Consider the following 27937-nt stretch of genomic DNA (forward strand, 5'->3'; position numbering starts at 1 on the left):
CTAGCATGGGACGGCCGAGAGGGGCACGGGCACGGGCCCTGTGCAAGGGCTGACACACAAGTTCCACCGAGAGAGAGGGCAGCCCGGGAGCGGCCGCTGTGGGCGTGCAGCGTGCAGGCTCGGGCCCCAGGGAGTGGCCCGCGTCCACGGCTCACGGGTGCTCCCGTCTGCTTCTCAGATGGGGGCTGAACGGGTGGCAGCTGAGACCCTGCTCCGATGCAGCGGGCACTTGGCCAGCCGCCAGTGGGGTTGGATCTCACACACACACACAGACACGCACACACACAGACACGAGACATGCACACGCGCGCGCGCACACACACACACACACACACACGCTCTCTGCTGACAATCATCTCAGGGCCTGCTGACTTTGGCTATCGGGCATTTATTGCAAACAAAATCTGAGGTAAAAGAAGCTGACCTGGAACCCATGCCCGTCCCCGGCTGGGCTGGGTGGTCTCTGCCCCCGGCGGCGCCAGGCCCCAGGCCCCATGGCCCAACACAGCCTCCGGAGGACAGAAGGACCCAGCGCACTGAGGTAGCTGCGGCATAAGCCCCACCAGCACAGCCTCGGGGCTGTCCGCTCCCCACACAGACCCCCGCCCAGAGGGGAGGGGGAGGGAGGCAGGGCCAGGCCGCAGTCTGGCTTCCCGGGGAGCACCCTTGTCCAACGTCCAGCCTCAGGAAGGCACCTTCCAGCCCGCCCGCCCGCCCGCCCGGGCAGCAGTGGGCGTCACTGCTGCTCCAGGCAGTCCTCGGTCACGCCCTGGGCAGCCAGCTCGGCCAGCACGTTGGGCAGGTAGTTGGGGTCGGGGTAGCCGTGGCCGGTCACGTTGCGGTCCATCTCGGTCTTGTGGTGGATCTCGTTCCACACCACCGTGTCAGTCTCGCCCGTGGTGCTGGACGTCCCGACCGTGAAGATGAGGCGCCTCTTCCAGGCCACTTTCAGGAGCTCCAGGACCTGCCGGGGACAGGGGGTGGGGCTGGGGCCCGGCGCTGGCAGGGGCCTCCACCATCACCCCACCTGGGCGCTAGACTCCGACAGCCAACCTGACAGCCCCACAGGCCCTCCCGCCTCGGCCACCAGCGCTGCCGTCCACTCGGGCTCCAGCCAGAACCCGGCACCCTCCCGGCCGAATCCTGGCCTCGCTGCTTCCGCCCCCGCAGCTGCAGGCCAGGCTCCTCCCGCCCTCTCCTAGGAGGACTCCCTGGCTGTCCTGGGGGCCTCGTCCCGCGAGTGGCCTGTGGCCATCCTGACTTCAAGGCTTGCTGGGGGCCAGTCTCTCCTGCTCACTTGAGCCCCAGTGAAGGCCGGGCCACCTCTCCTTGGTCCTGGCCCCAGCACAGGTGCCCAGAAGCAGTGGCAGAGAGCGCGTGGGGCCTTTTACCTTGCGGCCCTGGGCGTTGTCTGGAAGATAGCACTGGCGGGGGAAGCCTCTGGCGGTGAATGGCTTTCCAGGGTTGGGGTGCTCGGGGCCCTGCAGGGACACACAGACAGCAGGAGGGAAGTGCTCCAGGAAGGCCCAACTGGCCAGCCACAGGGGCTCATAGTACATGGTCAGACCTCCTAGGCCAGGGACCACTCAAGCTCCCACGTGACCAGATACAGCCCAGCCCTTCAAGACCCAGTGTGAATGCGGCCCCACCCACATCTGCCCTCCCTGGAACCCACGCCCCTAGGCCAGGCCTGAGTCTGTACCTTCCCCCTCCCCGTGGTACCAGGAACCCTGGAGACCACCCCCAATTCCTGGGCCTGGGCTTTTTTTTTTTTTTTTTTTTTTGAGCCCACCCATAACACCCATCAGGTGCCCCAAGAAATGGATGGAGGGGCCAGCTCCGTGGCACAGTAGGTTAATCCTCCGTCTGTGGCACTAGCATCCCATATGGGCACCAGTTCTAGTCCCGGCTGCCCCTCTTCCAATCCAGCTCTCTGCTATGGCACCCACATGGGATATCAGGAAGAAGCTCCTGGTTCCTGACTTCGGATGGGCACAGCTCTGGCTGTGGCAGCCATTTGGGGAGTGAACCAACGGAAGGAAGACTTTTCTGTCTCTCCCTCTCACTGTCTATAATTCTACCTCTCAAATAAATAAAATTAAAAAAAGAAAAAGAAATGGATGGAGCAGGGGCCCAGAGGCCAACTTGATGGACAGGCAGATGGGGTAAGGGGTGGAGCTACAGGGCCACACCCACATGACCCCTCCAGGGCGCTGTCAGGAGCATTCACTCTGAGCCCATGGAAGAGAAGGGAACCCCCACCCACACCCTGGAGGTGGGGGCAACCATGTGATTCAACAAAACCCGCCCCTGTCCACGGGCCGGTCCCCGCTGCCCCCAGTGTTCCCACCTGCTCCAGGCTTTGAAATCAGTCCTGGCTCAAAGCAGAACCTAAGTGCCAAACCTCCTGTCCCTGGGCCTCTGGGGCCTCGCGCTTGGATTCCTGACATCCAGCCCTGGCCCTGCCACTCCCATTCCTGCCTGGATCTGGCCACTGAGCTGGGCTCTCGGGAGCAAGGGTCCAGCCCTACTCCACAGCCCCTCCCCGCCGTGCTCGGGCACCCGGAGGGCTCCCCGGCTCGCCAAGCCCTCTGCTTGCCCTCTGCCGTGCTCAGGGCAGTGAAAACAACCCCCCTGGCTCAGGGAGGGGCTGAGTGCCACCTCTTTGCTGCCGCAGTCCCAGGACACAGCACAGGGGCTCCTGAGGTCCAGTCCTGGCCCTCCCTAGGCAGGCCTTCAGGGAGCTGGGCGTCCTGGCCCCGTCCGGGGCATGCTGGGAAAGGCGCGGGCCCTTACCTGGATGCCGTGAGCAATGCTGTAGACGATGAGTATCGTCCCGCAGTCCTCGTGGCCCGGGAGCGACACCTGGAACTTGAACACCTCCATCTTCCCCTGGGGCTGGGTCCCGGTCTTCTCTCCGTAGATGGCCTTGCAGGAAGGGCACTGCAAGCTCCCGTCCTGGAACGAGGAGAGGCCCAGACTGAGGGGGAGGGGCAGGAGCAGGCGGCCCTCAGCGCCTGGAGCCCCGGAACTCCTGAATGGAGGCGCAAACGCAGCACTTGATCGGATGCACGCTGGCCGCGCGGGGCGGATGGGGCACTGCAGAGAGGACCCGCCGCAGGAGTCTGCCCCGCCTTCGACACTGACGGGAAAAACCACCTCCAGAGAAGGCAGCTCTTGGCGTGTTTACAGCACAGTTATCGATGAAGATATTGTTCCGAGCAAGGAAGTGCTGGGCTGCATTAACATCCTCGGGTGCGGCCTCCTTCTCTTAAATGAGGTGGGGCTCTGGGGCCTGCTGGCCTTGAGCCCCGGGCCCCACTTCTCTGTTTCCCCTACTCATTCGGCTCCTCTGCGTCGGCCCCGTTCACCAAAGCAGTTCCGCCAGCCAGCAGGGCCAGAGTGGCCGCCGCGGGAACTGGTTCACACCCTCCTTCCATAAGGGTCCACTCCAGCTCAGCTCCACCACAGAGCAGCCAGGCCTCAGCGTGTGTCTGCGTGTGGGCTTGGAGCCCGGCTCTGCACCTCCCGGCAGGTGACCCTGGGCATGGCGAGGCTGTCCTGCTTCTAGGAGGGGCCAGAGCTCCCGGCCTAAGGCAGGGGCGAGCTCAGCTGAGCTTTCTTGAGGGCCACTCGGTCAGCCCGTATTGCCGCCCCCTGCCCGGCAGCTGCCCCTCACAGCAGCATGGGGGGGCGTCACCCCAGCCCGCCCCTGCCCCGGGCACCTTGTTCCCGTTGCAGTACATGGCCAGCAGGCACAGCAGGTGGAAGGCGTGGCTGCACTTGGCGAGGCGGCCGACGGCCACGGGCCCCATGGTCTTGCTGTCGGTCACGTCGCTGTACCCAGATGCCGCGGACAGCTTCTCCATGCAGATGATGCAGTCCTGGAGGGGACCAGACACAGGGCGCGCTCGCCAGTGCTCGGCCAGATGGCAGGCGGCGGAGAGGCCTCCACTGACTAAAGCCGGCCGCGTGTGCCACGGGCGAGTGACTGGCACGCAGGCCCTGGAAGGACTTGGCAGAAACACAGGCCTGAGGTGGCAGAGCGCGCGGTCGCGTGCCCAGGACGAGGCCCTGGGAGCCGGGGACTGTGTGGAGGACGGGACCAGGCACCTCCAGGGGGGCGCAGGGGGAACAGGGCACAGGAGACGGCCAGGCTCTGGGGCTCTGACTTGAGGGGTTTTAAATGGGGGCTCTCAGAGCTCAGACAGGAGCCCGGGGCAGGACAGGACAAGTGTGTGGGAAGTGGGAGTGCAGGGGGGCGAGGGGAGTGCAGGAGGCCGGCTCCAGGCCCAGATCCAAACCTGTACTGACCACACGACTCTTGGCCCTCCAACTGCAGGACAGAGGGGAGGTCCAGAACCCTGGGTTCTGCATGGAGCAGGCCAACTTCGACCTTCCCCACCCACCACCCCCAGGGCTAGGGCCCCCAAAACATGGCTGGGCACAGAGGTCCAGGTTCCACTGGGGGGCTGGGTGGACACAGCCTGCCTGTCCCCAGGACCCCCGACTCCCAGGTGATGCGGAAGGCCTTGGTCAGGACCACAGCTCGAGAGTGGCCAAGCCTGGCCACCCTGGGAACGCCTGGCCCCTCTGCAGTGCTAGATCAGGCACCTGGGCACGCGCCCCGCAGGCAGAGGGAGACCGGGGTCCTCCAGGGCTGGCGCCCGCCCGGCACGCACCTCATCGGGGGGCGACTTCAGCTCCTCCGTGTACTTTCTGATCACCTGCTCTGGCTCTGGCTTCGGGGTCCCCCCTGGAAGAGACAAGAACAAAAGTGGGGCCCCTGGGAGCAGGAACTGGAGAGGGCGAGGATGCCAGGAGGAGGAGGAAGTCCAAGCTGCGGGGAGGAAACGTCAGAAGGGCTCAGACAGAAGGCAGCGTGCAAGGCAGGACAGAACATTCTGGAGCCCTAAGCCTGCTCAGGCCGCCCACTGGAGGAGCAGCACGACCCCCTCGCTGAGCCGTGAGGGAGTGGGCTCTGGTGGAGCGGCTTCCTTCAACCTCCATTACTCCCGCAGGGGGACGGGGGCATGGGATGGGGGGGTTCGAGTAGGCATGGCTTCCTTCAACCTCCACTACTCTAACAGGGGCACGGGGGGCGGTTTCGAGTCGGCGTGTGCCTGGAGCCCAGCATGCGGTACTGTGCACGCTGTCACCACGGACCGCCTGTCTGGGAACATGGTGGGTCTCGCACACCCACAGGGCGGGGATGAACAGGAAGCGCACCCTGGCTGCCCTGCTCCTCACCTGCGGGCAGGTCTGTGACGCCAGGGGGGGCCTGCACCTGCGCGCAGGTCTGTGACGCCAGGGGGAGCCTGCACCTGCGGCAGGTTAGGCTGCTACTCAGGATGCTCCGGGGGGCCCGTGTGAACCCCTCTGCAGTCTGCTTCCTTCAGCTCCCTGCCGACGCCCGGGAAGACAGTGGATGATGCCCCAGTACTTGGGTCCCCGCCACCCACAGGGAACTCCTGGCTTTGCCTACCCCTGGCTACCGTGGACATTTGGGGAATGAGCTAATGGACAGGAAGCTCTCTCTCTGCCTCTCCTTGTCACTCTGCCTTTGGAAAATAATTACAAAAAAAAAAAAAAAAAAAAAAGACAGAAAGAAAGCAGTAACTGCCCCACCTAGTGGTGAGAGAATTGGCATAGCCCAGGCCTCCCCCAGGTGGCAGCAGCAAAATCACGAGTGGTGGCCACGCCCACACAGGGAGGCCACGCGTGGAGGCCACGGCAGCCCCACGGAAGGCACCCAGGCAGAGGCTCGTCATTTCCCACCGCGGTCCTCCTCTCAGACCAGAGTGGCTCGGGTTTGAACACAAGCTCCCAGCTGTCACCTGTGGCAGCCAACACTTGGAAGCCGGAGCCTCGGCGGCTGTGACCGCTGTGACCGGGGGGGGGGGGGGGGGGGGTGTTTCTGCAGAGAGCCCACAGCACACAGGCTGGCGTGGGGACGTCGGGCCACCCGCGTCTCCGTTCCCTGGTCTGAAAGGTGGATGCCCAGCTGCTGGCAAAGCTGACCTTGGATCAAAGGCAGGAGCTGCTGACCCAGACACCCCACCTCCTCTACACCCCGAGACGCTCTTAACCTGCACGGACTTGGAAGAGTTTGTGGAAAACAGAATTAAAAGATTAAGTTTATTTTGAAATTCATGCATACTGGAGGGGGAGGTCTTCAGAAAGTTCATGGAGAATGAGCTTTATGAAAACAGTCGCAGATTTCAGTTTTTTGCACCACAATACATTCACCTTTCAACTCCATTTTTCCATGAACTTTCTGAAATATCCTGCTACACATAACCATCCACACGCAGCCCCCTCCCACAGCCCTGCGCCCCCAGAGGCCTCCAGGACCACACTCTGCTCACTGGGCGAGAACGATCCCTGTCCGTGGGCACGCTGTGACTGCGGAAGGCTTGGCAAGCCCCTGCCCATCTACCAGGAGCAGCCCCGCCCACCTCCGTATCCCCTCCCCCCGCATGCGGTCGCTTCCTGAACTGCAAGGCTCTTTCCACAAGCTGCGTCCCTCCCAGGGGCCAGGCCAGAGGACCACCAGCCCCGGGAAGGCCCAGGGTCTGTCAAGAGCCAGGCGGAGATGGTCCCCACCTCCAAGGTCAAGTGTGAGTGTAGTGTGCAGAGCCCGAGCCTCGCCCCTGGCCTGGGGGTGGGGGTGGGGGTGGGGGTGGGACTACACCGGACTAGAGCAGCCAGCACTAGATCGTGCCAGGGCCCGATTCCTCTTCCTCACCAACACACTGAGGCAGCAGGTACAGCTCAGCAACAGAGAACCTGCATCAGACCCAGAGCAGGCCGAAATCTCACTAGTGCAGGACCCTCCACACAAACCCCAAAGCCGCCAGCACGCCCCCGGCTCTGCCACCCTTCTCCCTGGCTGCTCGACCCTCGGGGCCCCTCTCAGGTAGCCACACAGGTGGCCAGGCAGGGCAGCGGGCCAGGCTCACTGCCTGGTCACGGCCTCAGCCGATGGGACACAAGTCCCCTGGTCCTGACAAGGTCCCAGGTCTCACCCACACTTCAGTGTTCACTGGGGTCTCAACAATAGCCCTCTCGCTGCACCTGTGCCGGGAAGGATTCCCAGGGGCCACCCCTGCTGCTGACCAAGGACAGGCAGAAGGGCCGCGGAGGGCCCTGGAGGGGAGAGGAGAGCGATGGCGCAGGACAGTCAGAGGCAGCGAGGCTCGAGGCGGCTGGGCAGAGGCCAGAGAGCGCGTGCGAGCAGAACTACCTTTCACGGCCATTTTCCTCAATCTCTTAACTGAGCTGTGACTTTTAGAGGCCAGGCGGGAGGCGGGAGGGCTGGTGGGCTGGGGTGCGCGGCTAAGACACACAGGGAGTCCAATGGCTGACATCAGCACACTCGTCATGCCTACATGGGTGCGAGACCAGACATGCAGGGAGGAGACATGTTAGAAGGAGGCATTCGCCACGTGGCAACCACAAACCCTGCCGAGCCCCACGTGGCTCTGAACGGCCGTCAGGACCTGCACATCTCCCTAGGGCGTCTGACCTCTGCAGGCAGCCAGGGTCCGCCACGGCCGGTGGGACAGAGCTCCAGGCCTGGGAGCTGGTGCCCATGTCCCACAGGCCTCTGCGCAAGCAGCCGCCCAGCCCATGCCCAGAGCATGCAGGGGGACAGGCCCACTGCTTCAGGAGGGCAGAGGCCAGGGCGCCACCAGCAGCCTCAGCAATTCTGGGCGGCATCTCCCAGTGCCCAGCACGGGGAAGCAGAACAGGAGAGGCGACGTGGCAGGGCACAGCCGAGCTCTGAGGACAGGACAGGGGCTGGCTTCAAGGGCTGTCCTCCCCAGTGCCCCTGCTGTACCCTCGTGGCGCCCAGTCACCCTGCCCACGGGTGCTGCCTGCCTTCTGTGCCCATCCAGTCTATCCAGGTGCCACAGCCTTCAGGGACCTTGCTGGGGTGTGCACATGCGAATGCTGCCCCTCGGGCACCACAGTTAGGCGTCCCTGGTGCCTGTGACAGCCCTGTTGGAGCAGCAACGCTCCCAGACTGCAGCCTGCTTCCCTGGTGCCCGGGGGAGGTGGCAGAAGCAGGCAGCGGTGCTGATGGACAGAGAGATGGCCGCTCTCCCCAGAGCTCACTGTGCCCCATGCTGGGGGAGCTTGCCTGGCTGGGCCTCACCCCAGGCGGCCGTCTACACTCCCTGATGGCCCTAGGGTGCTCACCTGCAGACAGCCTGCTCCTGTCACATGCTCGGCCTACCTGGCTGTCAGTCCCACTGCTCAACTGCACCACCCCAGGGAAAGGCTCTCAGCCTTCCGGCCCCGGGGCTGGGCACAGTGGGGTATCTGGGCCTCCAGGAAATCCAGGGCCCCACTCCCTTCCAGGACAGGTCTGGGCAGACAGCACCACTCCCACCAGAGAGGATTCAGAGAGGGGAAAGGCGGCCAGGCAAGCGGCTGCGGCTTCTAGAAAAACAAAGGCGCTCAACCCGACCTAGGTGCCCGGCTGGGGCCGGCCGAGGCCAGCCACCAGCCTGGGTGGCCCAGCCGGTTGTGCCCAGGGCTCCGCGGCAGCCGCTCAGTAGGAAACTCGCTCAAGGGCTCGCCAGGAGACCGAGCCTCAGGCCGGGGCTCGGCTGCTGCCCTGCACCCCACCTGGGCCCATTCTCGGTCACCAACGATGCTGCCAACACCCCAGAGCTGTCCCTAGGCTCAAGTGCAGTTCCCTTGGGAACCCAAAGTCAGGTGGGCAGAACCTCAAGCAGGCACAGGTGGCAAGAGTGGGCGAGCAGAGACAGGTGCATTCCCCTGAAGCAAGCCCTGGGCCTCTGTCCTGACCTTGTCCCCCAGCAGCCCTCTGGCACTCCCTCTCCGCCCCACCTACAAGGACCACGGCCCCCTCACGCTCTGGCCGTTGAAATCACTCCTGTACCTGCTCTGGCTGACTGACGGCTGTCTGTCAGCATGGGTTGAGGATACGGCACTTCCAGGGCAGTGCCGGGCCCACGGGAAGCCCTCAGGTAGCCCGTGGAACAAAGCCGCCCACCGTCAGCCACCACCACTGCCTGCCCTGTCCCACACAGGCCCTGCCCCTGAGCTCAGGTCAGACAGAGGCCTCGCCACTGGGGCCTGGACAGGAAGCAGCCGGGCTCTGTAGCTCTGCCTTTCCGTGGCGAAGTCTGAGCCCCCCATGCCCAACACTGCACAGAAGCAGCACACAACGGGTGGGAGGAGCATCATGGTGCTACGCCTCCTCACCGTGAGGGCTGAGGGACACCCCTAGACTCCTGCACCCCTCAGATAACTGGACAACTCCAACAGCCACCATTGCCTGCTGTCCTTACCTGCCAGGGCCCCTAGAGAGCGAAGACCCCGTGCAGACTCATTTCCCAATCTGCCAACTCCGGGGGCAGCCCTGAGTACACTGGCCTTGGCTGGGACCTAACCCTGTCCTCAGCCCCTGGCCTCCCCGACCCCGTGTCCTCCCCATGTGACCCCTGCTTCCTCCCCTGCAGGGCAGGCGGTGGCCAGGTGACAGTCCCAGAACCAGGCTGCGCCCCACAAAGGAGACGGCTAGGTAAGGCCAAGCACCCCCAGTCCACAGCCTGGACACCTGCCTGTAAAACCCCGCCCCCGGCGCTCGACTCCTGGAGCCGTAAGCACAGCGCCCAGTGAGACCACAGGCTCCTCCTGCTCCCCGGGAACTGGCCAGGACCCCCTTTCCCCAGGGCCCTAAACACAGCTCCCGCCAACCTGAAACGCAGGGCAAGCAGCTGTCCTGGCCCAGCCAGGAACAAGTTCCTGTCTCCCCGATGAGAGCTAGACAGAGGTTTAAAAGCCCTGACTACGGGCTGCATCTGGCACAGCAGCCAGGACGCCCCTTGCGACGCCGGGCTGCACCCCTCACTGGGGTGCCTGTGTTGAAGTCCAGCTTCCACTTCTGATCCAGCTTCCCGCACATGTGTCCCCTCAGAGGACTTGGGTCCTGCCATCCGGGTGGGAGACCCAGAATGAACTCCTGGCTCCTGGCTTCATGAGCCTGTTGCACACCTTTGAGTATACCAGCAGACAGATCTGTCCATCTCTCTTTCAAGTACAAATGAATATACATAAAAATTAACAATCCCAGGGCTGGCGCCGGGGTGAAGCAGGTTAAAGCCCCAGCCTGCAGCACCAGCATTCCATATGGGCACTGGTTTGAGTCCTGGTTGCTCTACTTCCGTTTCAGCTCCCTGTTAATGCACCTGGGAAAGCAGCAGAAGATGGCCCAAGTGCTTGGGCCCCTCGGCCATGTGGGAGACCTGGAGGAAGCTCCTGGCACCTGGCTTCAGATTGGCTCAGCTCTAGCTGTTGCAGCCATTTGTAGAATAAACCAGTGGATGGAAGATCCGACTGTCGCTGCCTCTAACTCTTTCAAATAAATAAGTCCTTTAAAAAAAATTAAAAATCCCCAGATAGCCCAGGACTGCTCCAAGAGCCAGTGTGACAGGGACACTAAAGATCATCTGGATGGGGCCAGGAGCCGGCCCTCAGCCTCGGCAGCGGAGGAAAACCCAGGCCCACTGAGCTCCACTCAGGCGGCTACGGCATCTGTGTCAGTGCCTGGGTCGCACTCCTCTCCCTGCCAGGCTCTGCGCAGAGGCTGGTGAAGAGCCGGGCCCCGAGCGTAGCACCTGCTGCTGCACACACATGCACGCGTGGTAGCGGCTGACTCACTAGGGCACCCCAGGCCGCAGGGTGACCTGCGCTGGCAGGAACTGCCCGGCCAGCGCGTCCCGGCTCCGTGCACGGCCCCAGCAGGGGCGCTGGCGGCTGAGGTGAGTTCGGTGCTGCCTCCTGAGCTGGGCTCCCCTCCTGGGCTCCACCAGGGCAACTCCAGCCCTTGCCCTCCCCACAGCTGCCTTCTCTGGACTCCGGGCTGCTCCGTTTGTCCTTCTCTTCCGAGCGTCCTGCCCGTGGGCTCTGTGGGCTCCCGCCCTCCCACAGCGGGCAGAGGGCACCGTCCCCCGAGGCTGCCCACCTAAGATGACGGCCATGCACGGGCTGTCCAGGGCCAGCTCCACGGTCTATACCACAGCCACTGCCCATACACTGCTCCCTGGACTCAGACCAGAAACCCAAGGCTGAGCCTCAATTATCTCCTCAAACACAAAATGGGAATAAACCCGTCTCCGGGAGTCCCCTCGGGACGAGGGCACGAGCACATACAAGCGAGGCCCTGCGACGCCCATCACGGCGCCAGCCTGGCGGTGGGGCCCCACAGGCCTCTCTCTCCTACTTCCACTCTTCCCTGGGAACGTTTAAAGCTGAAGCCCCCTCCCCCCAGCCCCGAGGTGACCCTGGCTGTGCAGGAACTTTGGGGAGGGCGCCAGCACACAGAAGATTTCTCTCTCTGACTCTCCGCTGCCACTCATTCAAATACATTTTTAAAATCTTAAAAAAAAAGAAAAAAGATAAAAGAAGATGGACAGATAACAAAACCTCTATGGGGTGGGGAACTTCTCTCCCGACAAGGGCCATTTGTATATTTATATAAACACCACTCTTGGGCCATATGAAATTAGCAACTTAAAAATCAGCCTGCTGTAGACTTATTCCATTTTGAGTCCCGCCTGTGGTCACTTGGGCAGGCCCAGACCAAACGAATCCTGCAGGTCTTATAGGGCCCGGGGACGGGACGCGAGGTAACTACAGCCCCGGAGGGCCCCTTGATGGGAACGCTCAAGGCACTCAGGACAGGGAAGCGACTTCACCTGTGACTGAACTGCATGCAAAAGTAAGAACCGTGAGAAGGGCCCACCGCAGGGCGCCTGTCGTCCCGCCCAACTCCCCCAGAGACAAGATGGGCAGCCCAGGACTTGCCCACCTGCCGTCCCGAGGGCCCAGGCGTGACAAGGCACCCACCCCAGCCCGGGCCTCCCCACTGCGCCCTGTGCAGGGCACCTACCTGCGAGCGCCTGCTGGACCCGGCTGGGCTTCGGCATCTGCATGGGCACAGCGGCAGCGGCGCTCCCGGGGTTGCTCGAGGGGCCGCTGGGGAGGGAGGCGCTTGGGGAGAAAAGAGAACAAGCTGACGGGGTGGCACTGACTCAGCAGACCAGGGCAAGGGAGCAGCGAGCTAGGACCGGGGACTCGGCCGAGCGACGGCCCCCGCCCCCACCCACTTCTGCTTTGCCCAGCCGCCTCTGCGGGGCAGGGAGGCCCTGGGGTTGGTTTCCCTGGGCAAGTCAAACCCCAGAGACAGCCCTAACGCACTTGGAGCTCACAAGTTTCAGCACACCGAGGGCTCTGGGTGCGAGGAGACTCAGAGAAGGTGGCATCACCAGCACCAGGACCGACCCGTATCAGAGCCCCCGTGACGGGGCTCAGAGGAGGACACGGCTCCACCTCTGTGGGCTTCCAGCCAGAACTGCCCTACCCCAGGCCCATGGGGGGGACTGCACCGGGCACATCCAAACTAAGGGACACCGGACCAAGGCCCTCTTCAGAAGCGGCACGGTTCCCGAAGGCGAAGGCAGGCTGGGCGCCGCTGTTGTCCAGGGAGCGAAAGGAACACAGCTGCGTGCATGGGGGAGCCCTGGGCAGCATCCGAGAATAAAGTAGGGAGGGGAAAATTAACGAAAGCCTTTGGCGGAGGCCACTGCTGTGGTGTGGTGGGTAAAGCAGCGGTTCTAGTCCTGGCCGCTCCACTTTTTTTTGTTTTGTTCTTTAAAAGATTTCATTTATTTGAAAGGCAGAGTTAGAGAAAGGCCTTCCATTTGCTGGCTGAAGCCAGGAGCCAGGAGTTTCTTCCTGGTCTCCCATGGGGTGCAGGGCCCAAGCACTTGGGCCATCCTCCGCTGCACTCCCTGGCCACAGCAGAGAGCTGGATGGCGCTCACAGGGATGCCGGCATGGCAGGCCGTGATTTTAACCTAATGCCCCACAGCACTGTCCCCTGCTCCACTGCTAATCCAGCTTCCCGCTAACGGCCTGGGGAAAACAGCAGAACATGGCCCAAGCATTTGGGCCCCTGCCACCTACGTGGGAGACCTGGATGAAGCTCCCAGCTTTGGCCCGGCTCAGCCCCGGCCGTTGCCACCTTCTGGAGAGCGAGCCTACAAATGCAGATCTTTCTCTCTCCTCTTGTAACTTTCAGATAAATAAATCTTAAAAAAACAAACAAACAAAAAACCCCACAAGCCCGCAGTAAGCAGCGCTGTGGCAATGCTAACTTCCTGGTACTGACGACTGTGTCACAGCCACTGGAGACGTGAGCACCCGGCCAGGTGAGGGAGGCCAACACTGTGCGTCTAACTTTCCTGTAAATCGCAATGTAGCACAGCATCAAGGCTCTGGGTTTAAGTAAAGGTCCCACCTCCCACGTGACTATACTCAGCTGTAAAAACGTGGCCAGGCCAGCACTGTGGCGTAGCAGGTAAAGCCACCACCTGCAGTGCCAGCATCCTGTATGGGTGCCGGTTCTAGTCCCGGCTGCTCCACTTCCGATCCAACTCTCTGCTGTGTCCTGGAAAGCAGTAGAGGATGGTCCAAGTCCTTGGGCCCCTGTGGGAGACCTGAAGAAGCTCCTGGCTCCTGGTCAGCTCAGTTCCAGCCATTGTGGCCAACTGAGAAAAGAAGCAGGAAGACCTCTCTCTCCCTCTCCTTCTCTCTGTGTAACTCTTTCTTTTCTTTTTTTTTTTTTTTTTTTAAGATTTATTATTTTACTTGAAAGTCAGAGTTACACAGAGAGAAGAGAGGTCTTCCATCCACTGGTTCACTCCCCAAATGCCTGCAATGGCCGAAGCTGCACCCTTCCGAAGCCAGGAGCCAGGAGCTTCCTCCAGGTCTCCCATGCAGGTGCAGGGGCCCAAGGACTTGAGCCATCTTCTACTGCTTTCCCAGGCCATAGCAGAGAGCTGGGTTGGAAGCAGAACATCCCATCTGGGATGCCAACACTGTAGGCGGTGGCTTTACCCGCTACACCACAGCGCCGGCCCCAACTCTTTCAAATAAATAAATCTAAAAAAAAAAAAAAAAAAAACAAACACATCCAGGAAGGAGCCCTGCACTGCAAACAGGAGGCCAGAAGGCCCAGAGTGTGCCGGCTCTTCCAGCTCCACCCCCAGTCCCCAGCTCACCCGTCCACCCCTGCTCCCTCGGAAGCAACAGGAAGGGTGTGAAATCCTGGCTGGCACACTCCCTACACTGGCGCTCCCCTGGACAGGTCCAGGCCCAGCCTCTGAGAGGTGGCTTGTGTCCACCAGGCTACCCCGACAGTGGTCAGCACCCCAGCCCTGTGCGGGTGACACGATGCCTCCAGGGCTGCCCCACGCGGGGGACTGCAAGGACAAACCCTCATGCCCGCGGGAGCTGAGGCTGCAGGGCCTCCACAGGGTCCAGAGCACAGCAGGTGCTCCCAGACGTGCCGGGCCAAGAGCATTCTTTCATTTCCATTTCATGGCTGTTCTTCCCAAACTGCCCGTGTGGCGAGGACAGAAAAAGGGCAACCCCACGACGAGGACGGGAATGGACCCAGGGTGCCCTGAGAAGCAAGTGCGGGGCCGGAACCCGTGCACAAGCGTTCGAGTCATTGGGAGCGAGCCCCTCCCCCTTCCTGAGTCTATTTCAACTCTTCCCAGTCTTTAAAAAGGCTCATGAGGGTCTTTGTGGTTCTGAGGTTCACCACGTGAGGGCATTCAGGTCTCCCAGGAACACAGCTGGAGCCCTAACTAGGAGGCCAGAGAGCAGAAGCTGGTACATGGTGGGCGTGGCCCCACTGGGCGGGGGAGGGGAGATCCACGGTCCCTTTGAGAGATGGGTTCCCTGGCTGCCCCACAGCATGGAACTCATCTGGGGGGAAGCGCTAGTGCCAGGCTCCATCAGCAAGACCACGGCAAACAGCAGGACACCTCCCGTGGGCAGCTCACCTGCGCCTGGGGCCAGGAGCCCAGGTCTGCCCCAAAGCCTCCAAGTGTTGCCTCTCCTCAGGTCCCTCCCCTGCGTTTCCCGGCTAGGATCAGTGCAAGGACGCAGCGCCTCCCAGGACAGGTGCTCAAGGAGGACCTCAAAGGTCACCGACCCCCCCACCCCGACACTCCACCGGCTCAGTCCCGCAGAAGGCTCCCCAGTGTGGGGCGCCAACTGTCCCAACAGTGCCCTCTGAGAACTGCTGGGCTGCGCCTGGCATTCCTGCCTGAGACCAGCCGGAGGAGCTCCCACACGGAGCTGAGCACAGACCTGCGACCTGAGTCTCCTAGGCAGACAGGGGCGTCACATCCCCGGCTGGGGCAAAGCCTCGGGGCTGCACAGCAGGGCCCCCCACAGCCCTTGCATACGGGAAGGCAGGCTGGCGGCCAGCACTGCGCAAGGGAGCACAGGAGAGACTGGCGCCCTGCTGCGGCATGTGTGTGAGCAGCAACTGCTCCATCTAGGACATGGGGGGGGGGGGGCTCAGGGTGCCTGCATCCTGTATCGGAAGGTCTGGGTTCAAGTCCCAGGTCCGTTCCCAAGTCCAGCTTCCAGTCAGTCAACACCCTGGGAGGCAGTGATGGCTACACCGGGGCCCCGTCACCCTGGTGGGAGACCTAGACCCAGTTCCCAGAACCTCCTGGCTTCAGCCTGGTCCAGCCCCAACTGTTGGGAGCACCTGTGTCTACCTTTCAAATAATATGGAAAATTAATTAATTTATAAAACGTGAGGGCTAGAATGGTGGCATAGCAGGTAAGGCCTCTCCCATATGGGTGCTGATTCGTGTCCCGGCTGCTCCACCTCCAACACAGCCCCCTGCTAATGGCCCGGGAAAAGCAATGGGAGATGGCCCACACCGGGGACCAGGATGAAGCTCCTGGCTCCTGGCTTTGGCCTGGCTCAGCCCTGGCCGTCGTGGCCATCTGCGGAGTGAACCAGTGGATGGAAGAGCTCTCTCTGACTTCAATCAAATAAATCTTTTTGAAAATATAATTTATAAAAATGCGGGTGACTGCAAAAGGCCCCCAGTGCAACAGAGAGGCTCAATGTGAAAACCAACACAGCATCTGCGGCTTCCCAGGTCCCAGGGGAGCAGAAGGCACCAAAGGCACCTCGGGAAATGCTGAAACCACAGCAGCGGCAGAACCAACGGGAAAGTCAGGCTCTGCCCGGTCCTGCTCCCAAATCTCAGGAGGAGGATGCAGAGCCGTGGCCAGAGACCAGAGCTGACCTCAGGCCTACAGCAGGTCGGGAGCAAGGTCCCGCCCAGAACCCGTGACTCCAGCCGCAGCCCAGATGGCCTGGCCCGCCACGAGAGGAAGTGGGGGCCCCTGAGGGGCAAGGACGCAGCTGCAGGAGCTGGGAGCAGAGTGCCCAGGCCCGCGGGCCCTCACGGCACTGCAGTCACCAACCACCCTCCGTTACAGGAGACAAGGGCACGGCCCCCTGGGGAAAGCTTCGTGCCTCGCCTCATCAGGTGCTTAAAGCGACAAACTCAGCAGCTCAGTCACGGAGAACGGGGCTTCCCGGAGGATTAGCGCCTCACCCCAGGCTCCGAGGCAGCCAGTCTGAGCAAGAGCCCCCAAAGCGCCACAGAACACGTGGGCGCGATCAGACTCTCCACATCACTGCTGGAAGGGAACTTCCAGGGAACTTCCAGCGAACGGAGCTGGTTCCCCCCACAACACCACCCCGGCCAAGATGCCGCCTTCAGACCTGCCCTGGCCCCTCCCTGCTCTGTACCCGGGCAACTTCCACCCAGTGCTGCTGCCACTCACTTGGCTCGGGGCACCTAACCACAGCCCCTCGGGCCGACGAGGCGCCAAGTGTGCCAACTGTTTCCAGTTCCCCAGTGCCTGCTGGTTAGGAGGTCGGCTGCTGACAAAGCTTCTCTGACCCCATGACCCATCCGAAGAGGGGGGACCAGGCAGGGCCACAGCCCCGAGAGGTCAACGAGGGTGAATTACCACCCTCCCAGCGCCAGGAAGGCCGGAGGGGAGGCAGGCCCCTTTGAGGCTGTTTCAACCAACACTGCCGGCTGGCTGGCCTGCTTCCCTCCTGGCTCGCGGCACAGGGCAAGCAGCAACAAGTGTGACCCGCCCAGCTCCAAGGGGCAGGGGCCAGCCGCCTCATTCCTGGAACTTGCCTGGCCTGCACCAGCAGGGCCCTCGGGCTGGGGAGAGGAGAACCCAGAGAAAACAGCAGGGTGGAGACGCGAGAAGAGGGGAGGCCGGTGGGAGAAAGCAGCCAAGCCCCATTAACTCGCCTGACTCAGTCCCAGAACCCCAGCCCTAACGCTATCTAGAAATAGACCTCAAGATCAAGTGGGACGGACCAAGCAGGGAGACACGGAACGCGGGGCCCCAGCACTGCTGAGGAGACACCCACTCCATGGCAGGGGGGTCTCTGGAGCCCAGCCTGCTGCCCTCCCTGAACCCACCCGGGGTCCCGACTCCGGGAGGGGGATGCTCAGGCTCCTCCAAGGTCCAGCGCCCTCCTGTCTCCCACACTCCTGCTCACTCCACTCCAGTCAGCTCTCAGCTGCCAGGACTCCCCGGCGGCCCGACCTGGAGCCTGTCTCATGCCCGTTCTGCCACTGCCGGCTGTGTAGCCAAGTCCAGCAGCCTCCACGTGCCACAAGCTGACACAGCCTACCTCAGGGCCATGAAGGCGATCACTCTGCCCGCCACGTAACACACAGAGCCCATTCTGTGGGTCCTCTGAAAAAAAAAACACTGAACACCCAAGCAGCTGCCGAGGTGTCTGGCACTGTGGTGCAGCAGGTTAGGCCTGCCTACAACACCAGGATCTCACACGGGCACCTGTTCGAGTCCTGGCTGCTCCTGTGCCGATCCAGCTCCCTGCTAACGCGCCTGGGAGAGCAGCAGCAGATGTCCCAAGTGCTTGGGCCCTGCCGCCCAGGTGCAAGACCCGGGTGGGAGTTTCAGGCTCGGGCTTTGGCCCGGCCCAGCCCCAGCCCTTGCAGCCATTTGGGGAGTGAACCAGCAGAGACAAGATCTCTCCCCGCCTCCCCATAACTCTGCCCTTCAAACAAATCATTAAAAAAAAAAAAGTGTCTGTCACCGTGGGAAGTTGGGTGGGCGGGGTGTGGCAGCACGCCACTCACCGGCTGTCAGCCAGCCAGGAAGACTTTTCTCCCTGGGGAGCGGCGCGGCCGCAGGCCTGCACACTCCACTGGCCCCCGCCACATCACCCCTGGAGGAAACGGGCCCCACCCGGGCCCCCGCTCTGCATCCTCAGTGCTCTGCACAGTGAAGCGCGACGCAGCGCCAGCCAGCCCCACAGCACTCGCCTGCCCTCTGGACCGGACCCAGCCCAGGAGCCGCAGCTGCACCCCGGCCACCACCTGCGCCCACTCCCACACGCTCGCTTCTGTGCGCTCCTCACCCGGGGCTCCCAGCCCCCCGCACCTCTAGTGCCTGGCACAGGGCAGACTCGGAGAACGCCGAGTTACCCGACACGTGGCCTGGTACTGCACTACAGGTCTTCAACTCGGCTCTCATGAGTGAATACAAGCATGGACGGGTTTATCCAGCATGGTGACCACCAGGAATCAAGAACCACAGGCCAGCACCCTAGCACACACGCGGCGCGGGCCAACGAGCCAACACAGCAGCGAGTGAGGAGGGCAGGTGCTGAGGCTGCCGGAATCCAGGCGAGCCTCCCCAGCTAAGTCCCAAGAGAGCCCAGACAAGGCGCACAAGACCACCGACGGCACACAAGATACCTGGCTCCTCCGGACGTGGAGGCTCCCGGGGGCAGCAGCTGCGGTCCCAGGTGGGAGAGGCTGGAGCGGAAGAAGAGGGACTGGCTCCCCACGGCGGGAGCTGCTCCAGCCCAGGGGTTGGTGGTGTTCAGCCTGGGCGCAGACCTGGCTCCGGAGAGGGAGGGTTTGTTGTAGGGGGCAAAGGCCTGGTGGGCCCCAAAGACAAAAGCGGTCCTGTGGGGGGTCTGGGGCACAGGGTAGGCGGGGAGGTTGGTCACGGAGTGGCGGTAGCGGCCCGACACAGGGCCAGTCCCGCTGCCGTGGAGGCACTGGTGGCAAGAGCAGGCAGCTCCCGTGTGGCTCGGCACGGAAATGACGCTGGTCACCGGGTAGGGCAGCGCCACCTGGCGCCGCACGCGCCGGCAGAAGCTAGAGGTCTTGTTGGTTTGCGTGTGGGTGGCATAGTTGATGGTGTAGTTGTACCCCAGGGGAGCCAAGTCCACAAGCTGGGTGCCCCTGGCCACCTGCTGCTCCAGGTAGTCACAGACGCTGGCCTCATAGGCAATCCAGGAGCCGTCGTCACCCAGCCACTCCCAGACGATGCCTCGGCCGGGGGCCGAGTGCTGGGGGAACAGGTGCCTCCGCACAGACCGCATGGTGCCTGTTAGAAGAGGAAATGCGACACGTGAACGGCTCATCGGCTGGCCACCACCCCCACTCTCCCCCCACACCCGGCACAGGCACACCAGGCAGAGAAATTGGGGCCCCAGCAGATCAGGTGGCAGAGGGGGACCCACACTCCTTGGGGCGGGGAGAGATGCTGGAAGCACAGGTCAACCATGGCTCAGGCTTGAACAAGCTTTCAAAACAGTATTTCCAATCACAAACCCACAGATTCCCACGTTAAAAATTTCAAAAAGACAATCAGGCCGGCGCTGCGGCTCACTAGGCTAATCCTCCGCCTGCAGCGCCAGCACACCGGGTTCTAGTCCCGGTCGGGGCGCCGGATTCTGTCCCGGTTCCCCCTCTTCCAGGCCAGCTCTCTGCTGTGGCCCAGGAGGGCAGTGGAGGATGGCCCAAATGCTTGGGCCCTGCACCCCATGGGAGACCAGGAGAAGCACCTGGCTCCTGCCATCGGATCAGCGCGGTGCGCCGGCCACGGCGGCCATTGGAGAGTGAACCAAAGGCAAGGGAAGACCTCTCTCTCTCTCACTGTCCACTCTGCCTGTCAAAAAAATAAATAAATAAATAAAAATCAAATCACCCAACACGGAAGCCAAGGAGGCGGCAGGCGACACGCTGCGATGCCTCACTTCCTGTGGGGAGCAACCCGGACTGGACTGAGTTACTGGAATTAAGACTTATTCTATGCATCTGCTCTCCCACAATATGGCGCTGGGAGAGGAGAAAACAGCTTCTACACAGCTGCCTCCAGTTCAACCAATAAACAGCAGGACCTGCTCCTGATTGGAGGAGAGCAGCGTACTCGGCGTGTGGGTAGCAGAGTTGGGATTGGTGGAAGAGGACTATAAAGGAGGAGAGAGACAACATGCACCAGGAACATCTAAGGGGAACACCTGAGGAACATCTGAGCAGCCCCCGAGAGAGCCGGCCGGCGGTGTGCCGCTCCCCTGTGGAAGTGGGGAAAGTGGCAGGGGGAACCGCCCTTCCACGGAGGTGGAAGGGACGGTAGCCAACCCGGGAAGAACCAGCAGCAAACCCGGGGAGGGCCGAGCAGACGAAAGAACAGCGCAGGGTCCTGTGTCGTTCCTCCACGAAGACGGGGAGCGACAACTTCCCTTCTAGTCTCTCGTGCAGGTGTTCAGTAGCAGACAGGAGACGCACCCTGCTACACACACACGGGCACTTCCAAAAGTCCCAGGGAGCAGGGGCTGCAAGGGTAGGCTTATGGGGGAGGCCTTCTGGCACAAACGTGGCTGCACCCCATCCTGGAGGGCCTCGTTTCAGTCCCAGCTGTCTCTGATCCAGCCTCCTCCCAATGCATCCTGGGAGGCAGCCGATGACAGCTCAAGTGCTTGGGCCCCTGCCAGCCCCACGGGAGACCGGATGGAGTGAGTCTGGGACCCTGACTTCAGCCTAGACCAGCCCTGGCTGCTGTAGGAATGAACTGGCAGATGGAGATCTCTCTGCTGCTCTCCCTCTCAGGCAGATGAAAATAAGTAAACAGGCAAGACAGAGAGAACTTTATTTTGATTTGCAGATTTCTGAAATTCACTCACAGCTTTTCTGTGATACACATTCTCCATGACTTTTTTTCTAAAGTATCCCCCTATTGTGCCCTGAACATCGTCTGTGTCTCTAAAACATTCTGTTTAGCTCCTCACTACCACCTACACCGATGAACCACTCCCTCTGACGTCTCTGCAGCTCCCGGAAAACATCTTCTCTAACGTATTCACTTGGTTAACCAAGACCAAACCCAGGGCAGGAATCTGGTGTGGCTATTATTAAAGAACGCCGTTGGGGTGTCTACATCCCGTATCAGAACCAGAAATTTCACAACCAGAAATGTCTCCAGACATCCGCGGGTCAAAATCACTCCAACTGAGAACCAGTGGATAGGAGGAGAGGGGCAGCTCTGTGGCTGGTTCAAGTCCAGGCTACCCTACTTCCAACCCGGCTTCCTACTGATGTGCTCGGGAGGTAGCAGAAGATGGCCCAAGCACTTAGGTCACTGCCACCCACATGGAGAGCTGGATGGAGCTCCTGGCTCCCGGCTCCGGCCTGGCCCAGTCCTGGCTGTTGCTGCCAGCTGGGAAGTAACTCAGAGGATGGAAGACCTGTTTCTTGATGTCTCTTTCTCTGTTACCCTGCCTTTCAAATAAGAAAATCTTTTTTAAAAAAGATTAAAAATCAGAAAGGAGTGGATGTCATGGTGCAGCAGGTTAAGATGCCATGGGGGGTGCTGGCGCTGTGGAATAGCAGGTAAAGCTGCCGCCTGCAGTGCTGGCATCCCAGATAGGCGCTGGTTCGAATCCCAACTGCTCCACTTACGATCCAGCTCTCTGCTATGGCCTGGGAAAGCAGTGGAAGATGGCCCAAGTGCTTGGGCCCCTGCACCCACATGGGAGACCCGGAAGAAGCTCCTGGCTTCGGATCAGCACAGCTCCAGCCATTATGGCCAGCTGGGGCGTGAACCAGCAGATGGAAGACCTCTCTCTGTGTGTAACTCTGACTTTCAGATAAATAAATCTTAAAAAAAAAAAAAAAAAAAAAGATGCCACATGGGACCCACATCCCACACTGAAGTGCCTGCTTCCAGTGTCGTGCACTCTACGTAGCCAGCTTCCTAGTAATGCGCGTGACGAGAGGCCACAAGTGGTAGCCCAAGTGCCCAGGCCCCTGCTGCCCACGCGGCAGGAAGGCTGCCCGCTCCTGGTTTCTGCACGGCCCAGGCCCAGTTGTTGCTAGGAAGTGAATAGGTGGATGAAGATCTACCTTTCCCCTCTGCCGCTTGCCTTTAAAAGAGCCCCCAGTGACTGCAGGGCGAGGCAGGCGCTCCTGGTTTGGGAGACAACGGGAGGAGGGCTGGGAGCTCCCCTACTGCCTGAGGCCCATCTCAGCGGGCTGGGCAGCCGCTCCCACTCAGAGCACCCAGCTCCCTGCCACGTCCATCTCATGGCAAGGACAACGCAGTGCCTGGGTAACACACAACACCTCGCACGCGGGGCACCTGGGCCAGAGCACGTGCTCAGATGTGCAGCGGGGCAGAGGTGTCTTACCAGTGTCCTGGCGGAACTGGGTCCAGTTGGGAAGGTCGATGATGTAAGGGGCCAGCGAGGGGTCGGCCTGGCCCAGGGGGATGCTGTGGGCCAGGCTTCCCAGCCCAAAGCGTTGGCCCTTCTGCTGGACAAACTGCTGCTCGATGTAGCTGCAGACAGCGGCGCTGTAGGGGTGCCAGGAGCCCAGCCCGTCCTGCCATTCCCACACAGCCACTGCCACGGGGCTGGCGTACACTTGGGCCAGGGAAGGGCCTGGGGCCATGGCCATCTTCCCTCGGACTCCTCTGCTTGCCCAAACGGCTTCAGAGCGCTCTGGGATGGAATCTCGGGTTCATGGCCCAGCGCCTGGAGCAGACCTGGAAACCAGAGAGAAGAGCAGTTACCAATGCCCACCACGAGCTCTGCCCGAGTCGGGCTGGGGGCAGTCAGCCCATTCCGCAGCGGCTCTCCCCAGTACCTCGAGGGCACCAGGAACGGAGCACCTGCTCCTGCAGCTCTGCCCTGGCAGTCAGGAAGAATCCAGTCAGTCCCTCCTCCCAGCTCCGCACGTGCTCAGACGCGGCAGAGTGCGTGCCCCGCTAAGACTGAGGCCAGCTCCTCTCTCGCTACCACTGCCCTCCCTCTGACCCGATCACTCAGTCTATCCTCTTGAGCCGGACCTATTTCTCAGTCAACCCAAATCCTTGTGCGGTACAGCCACGATCACCCCTCATCCCTGTGTACCGAGCTGACGGTTTCCAACCCAGGTTTATCTGAGCAATGTGGATTAACACTCACTATGCTGCAGATAAAGAAACACTGGGTCTCACACAGGACCAGGGGGCTGTGGCAAAGCTGGCACTTGAAGCATGTTTCTCGTAGGTGGGGACGAAGACAGATTCTGGCTCCTCTGTGTCGCTGGCCACCCTGGAAGCATCCCCGAGCAGAAGGAAGCCCCAGGCAGACAGGAAAACTCCCACCCCGCCTCGGCCTCCCCACCCAGGCCTTACCGACTGGCTGTCTGCCATCTGCAGGGCCCCCTGGCCCCGAGACCTTTTCCTCGAGGCGCTCCACCCGCCTCCCCTGCAAATCCTGTGCACTCCTTGGGCCCAACCTGTGTCACTCAGAAAGCTTTCCCGGCCACCCACCCACATCCCTCTGCTGTGCCTCTGCTGCTGTCCCCTTCGGCTGCACTGCAGCAAGGCCACCTCCCCTGCACGGGCCCTGGCACTGAGACGCCGCACACTCCCTGTACACCTTCAAGCTCTCTAAGCTGGCTTCCTCCTCCTTGGAAAGCGGAGACACCAGCATTTACCCAAGTGCTCTTCACGGGACTGAGAGAGAGAGGTATGCATACAAAGCACCGGCACCCAGCAGCTGCTCCCGCTCGCTTCCACCCCTTTCCCCCAGTGCCCTCCCACCCACGTCTGGGGTAGGCTGACTGCGAGGGCAGCACTGAAGCCGCGGCACACATCCGAGAACACAGGCCGCGTCAGGCCCAGGAACACAGCTGTGCTGCCAGGCCTGTACTGAGCCGCCAAGGCCTCTGCTGAGAGCCCAGATCCTGCCGGGGAGGACTGGCCCCGGGCGCCCTCGGGCAGGCTGGCTGAGCTCACGGCCTGCAATCAGTCTGCCACCGCATCAAGGCACAAATCAGGAGGGTGGCAGAGCCGCCTGCTCCCGAGGAGGCCGGGGCCTCCGTATCATCGCCCACGGGCTGTGCCCCGGCATGTCCACACATCCCCAGGTGAGTCAACACACACAACTCCGCACACCCACAACGCCAGCTCAAGCTTTACGAGAAGGTGTGCAGCCCCCTCAGATGGGGGAACCTGCCACGTTCAGGCCTCTCCACAACAGGTCCCGTCCCCACTCACACCAAGCCCTCTAAACTCAGGACCTCAGGCCACCCCATGGGAATCCAGCAAGTTCTAGAACACTCTGAGCCCTCTCGCACCTCCCAGTCCCATGCTCCCCCCGTACAAGTCCCCGTCCTCGCAGCCGCCTGTGTCTCCACTCACCCAGCAGCACTGCCCTTGTGGGTTTCAGTCTGTTCCCCTGCTGGAGCAGGAACTGCCAAAGGCTGGCTCCAAGACAGAGCCGAGGTTTTCAACTGCCCAATATCCCAGGGGGTCTGAAACCCCAAAAGACAAAGGAAGGAGAAGCTTCTGTTGCAGGGGCACGGGGCCCAGAAACGCCCACGGTGTCCCACGGGAACCCAGCAATTAGGCCTGGTGCACCAGCCACGGCCCTCGCTCGGCTGCAGATCAAAAACCTAATTTGTTTCAGCTCCCAATGACAGGGGCTATTTGGGGAGCCCTCAATTATGAGAAGTATTATGATAATTGGCGGTGGAAAGGCTTCAATCTGGAGACAACCTGAACACCTTACAATGAGGGAATTCTTAAATAAATTATGGCACATCCTAATGATGGAATAGGAGTCAGTCTTAAAAAAAAAAAATGTTCAAACCAAACCAGTGTTGTGATGCCCTGGGTTGCGCCCTGCCTGAGACGCCGCCATTCCAGGGTGCTGGTTCAAGTCCCGATGCTCACTTCCAAACCAACTCCCTGCTGAAGTGCCTGGGAAAGCAGTGGAAGGTGGCCCAGCTGCTTGGGCCCACATGGGAGTCCCAGGCGGGAGTTCCTGGCTCCTGCAGCCATCTGAGATGTGAACTGGCAGATGGGAGATCTCTCTCTCTCTTCCCTCCCATTACTCTTTCAAATAAACAAAAACCTTTCAAAAAAAAAAAAAAAACACACACAAAAAACAAAAAACAACTGCGTTCCTAAGATAAGGCCCCCAGCAGGCTAAACACAAGAGCTAAAACCAAAGGCACACTGAGCACTCGGGGGTGGGAGTGCCATTGACCCAGCACCTACTGCGTGACCCACACCCTGCCTGGTGTTTTGCCATTCAGATCTCCCACCCTCAAAAGCAGGACTATCCGTTTTACAGACAAGGGAGCCGAGGCCCAAAGACACTAAGTATTCACAGGGGCCGGCAGCTCAAGCTGCTGTCTGGGACATCAGCATCTGAGATGGGTGCCGGTTTGTGTCCCAGCTGCTCTACTTCCAATCCAGGTATCTGCTGATGTGTCTGGGAAAACAGGAAAATGGCCCAACACTTGGGCTCCCGCCACCCCTGTGAGAGACCCAGATGAAGCTCCTGGCTTTGGCCTGACCCAGACCTGCCTGTTGCAGCCGTTTTGGGAGTGAACCAGTAGATGGAAGATCTGTCTCTCCTCTATAACTTAAAAAAAAAAAAAAAAAAAAAAACATAATAAATTAAATTTTAAAAAAATAAGTATTTACCTAAGACCAACAATCCAATCTGTCAAACCATGAAGTCCATGATGTTTCTACTTCAAACAATTTTAAAATTTTGTTATTGGGGCCAGCACTCTGGCACAGCAGGTTAAAAGCCCTGGCCTGAAGTGCCGGCATCCCACATGGGCACCAGTTCTAGTTCCGGCTGCTCCTCTTCCAACCCAGCTCTGCTGTGCCCTGGGAAAGCAGTAGAAGATGGCCCAAGGATCTGGCCCCTGCACCCACGTGGGAGACCTGGAAGAAGCTCCTGGCTCCTGGCTCCTGGCTTCAGATCGGCGCAGCTCCGGCTGTTAGGGCCATCTGGGGAGTGAACCAGCGGATGGAAGATCGCTCTCTGCCTCTACTGCTCTCTTTAACTCTTTCAAATAAATAAAATAAACCTTTGAAAAAATTTTGTTACTTATGTATGACTTATTCAAAAGGCAGAGAAAGAGACAGAGCTCTCCCAGCCACTGACTCACTCCTCAGTGCCCACAACAGCTGGGTCTGGGCCAGACCAAAGCCAGGAGCCTGGCACTCAGCCCAGATCCCCTCTGTGGGTGGCAGGGACCCAACCACCATCTAAGCCACCATCTGCTGCCCCCCAGGATCTGCACTAGCAGGAAGCCGGCTCAAAAGTGGAGCTGGGACATAGAACCAGGCACTGCGATACGGGATGCAGGGGCCCCAGCTGGCATCAGCTGCTGCCCCACAATGAACACCTTCAGAGGGCCGGGAAGAACGCTCAAATGCACTAGGGTTAGAACTGTGAGAGGCTTCCTCCTCGGCCCCTCCTGCAATGGTTATGCTAATTTTTCCAGGGAAAAGCCACCTATGGCTGCAGGTGCCTGCCAACTACGGTCGGCACCACGGTCCAGGCACAGCAGCGCCGCCGCCGTTCTGGCTGACAGCCACTGTCGCACATGAGAAAAAAGCCACAGGTGACCAGAGAACTCAGCACAACAGCCAAGCTGGCCCAGGAATCAGAGCGAGAACTCACCCCGCCAGGAGGCCGGCATCCCCCATCAGAGTGCCAGTTCCAGCCGCGGCTGCTCCACTTCCAACACAGCGCCCTGTCAATGTGCCTAGGAAAGCAGTGGAGGAAGGCCCGGGCACACGGGGCCCCATATCCACGTGAGAGACCTGGGTGCAGCTCCAGGCCTCGGCCTGGCCCAGCCACTTGGGGAAGGAACCAGAAGACGGAGGCCTCTCTACCTCTGCCTTTCAAAGCAATGAATGAGTGAATGCATGAATGCGCGCCTCAGAGTGGGGGAACCACAAAATGGACCCCTTGACGACTACTCCCTCTGGGAAGGAAGGCTGAGATGGATTTTTTTTTTTAATTATTTGCGACAGAAAACACTGCCATCCCCCGTTCACTCCCCAGATGCCTAGACAGCCGGGTGGGGCTGCAGCTGAAGCAGGGAGCTGGGACTCCATGCAGGTCCCCCGGGAGGCGGCAGGAGGCCGGATAACCTGCATCACTCGAGCCGCCACGGCCTCCCCCCACCAGGCAGGCTCTGCACGCGCAGGAAGCTGTGACTGTGACGCGGGTGCTGTGCCCCGGCACTCCAACGTGGGAAGCAGGCCCAGCGCCGACTCTGGGTGCGATTCTGGACACACAGGGGCTTGCGTGCCTGCTCTTTCTCCAGCGGCCCCCGAAGCTGCCTTGCAGGACAGGAGAGGCCCAAGTGAGACCAGGTGACTTCAAGGACCTCCTCCCAGCTCGGACTCCACCATCACGGGCGGAATGGTTTTCTCCATCCTCACACCTCATTCTTGGAGGTCTCCGAGAAGGTGGGCCTGCAAAGCCACAGCCCACCAGCCGACAGTGGGAGCCCAACTCCAAAGGCTTCTTGCAGCGCAGACCCTGTTGGGGAGCTTCTCCAAAGACAAGGAAAGGCCAGTCCTGGACATGAAGGTGTCACAGCGGCGTCTGCCGTCCCAGAAAGTTCTTAAAGAACTTGGGTTCAGATGCCCGCGTCCCGTCCTGGAGGGCCTCGCTTCAACTCCTGGCTTCAGCTCCGGACCCCGGCTTCCTGCCAGTGCTGACCTGGGAGGCAGCAGTGATGGCCCAAGGACCCGAGTTCCCGACACCCACGTGGGAGACCTGGATTAGGTTTCTGGGTCCTGGCTTTGGCCTTGACCCAGCCCTGGCCATTGCAGGAATTTGGGGAGTGAACCAGAGGACAGGAACACTCAGTTTCTCTAATACATAAATTAATTAAACCATTATAAAGTATAAAACT

The 27937-nt window shown here is 61.0% G+C and overlaps 1 protein-coding gene across 6 annotated transcripts in view; it reads right to left on the minus strand.

The window, feature by feature from the left end:
- Nucleotides 1–368: 368 nt before the first annotated feature.
- DTX2 (deltex E3 ubiquitin ligase 2) overlaps nucleotides 369–27937 on the minus strand; it is a 34211-nt gene continuing 6642 nt past the window's right edge. For 4 of the 6 annotated variants that reach the window (XM_051847659.2, XM_051847656.2, XM_051847657.2 and 1 more), the window contains 9 exons: nucleotides 22402–22757; nucleotides 18680–19319; nucleotides 11930–12030; nucleotides 7247–7387; nucleotides 4683–4756; nucleotides 3726–3884; nucleotides 2797–2958; nucleotides 1392–1481; nucleotides 369–964 (listed from right to left, as the gene is read on the minus strand). In XM_051847659.2, the coding sequence (XP_051703619.2) occupies nucleotides 737–964; nucleotides 1392–1481; nucleotides 2797–2958; nucleotides 3726–3884; nucleotides 4683–4756; nucleotides 7247–7387; nucleotides 11930–12030; nucleotides 18680–19319; nucleotides 22402–22669 (1863 nt within the window). In that variant the 5' untranslated portion in view covers nucleotides 22670–22757 and the 3' untranslated portion in view covers nucleotides 369–736. The remainder of the gene's footprint in view (nucleotides 965–1391; nucleotides 1482–2796; nucleotides 2959–3725; nucleotides 3885–4682; nucleotides 4757–7246; nucleotides 7388–11929; nucleotides 12031–18679; nucleotides 19320–22401; nucleotides 22758–27937) is intronic. The other 2 variants (XM_070064481.1, XM_051847661.2) reach the window with 1 other exon arrangement.

The sequence above is a fragment of the Oryctolagus cuniculus genome, chromosome 19 (assembly GCF_964237555.1).
Source record: "Oryctolagus cuniculus chromosome 19, mOryCun1.1, whole genome shotgun sequence".
NCBI lineage: Eukaryota > Metazoa > Chordata > Mammalia > Lagomorpha > Leporidae > Oryctolagus > Oryctolagus cuniculus.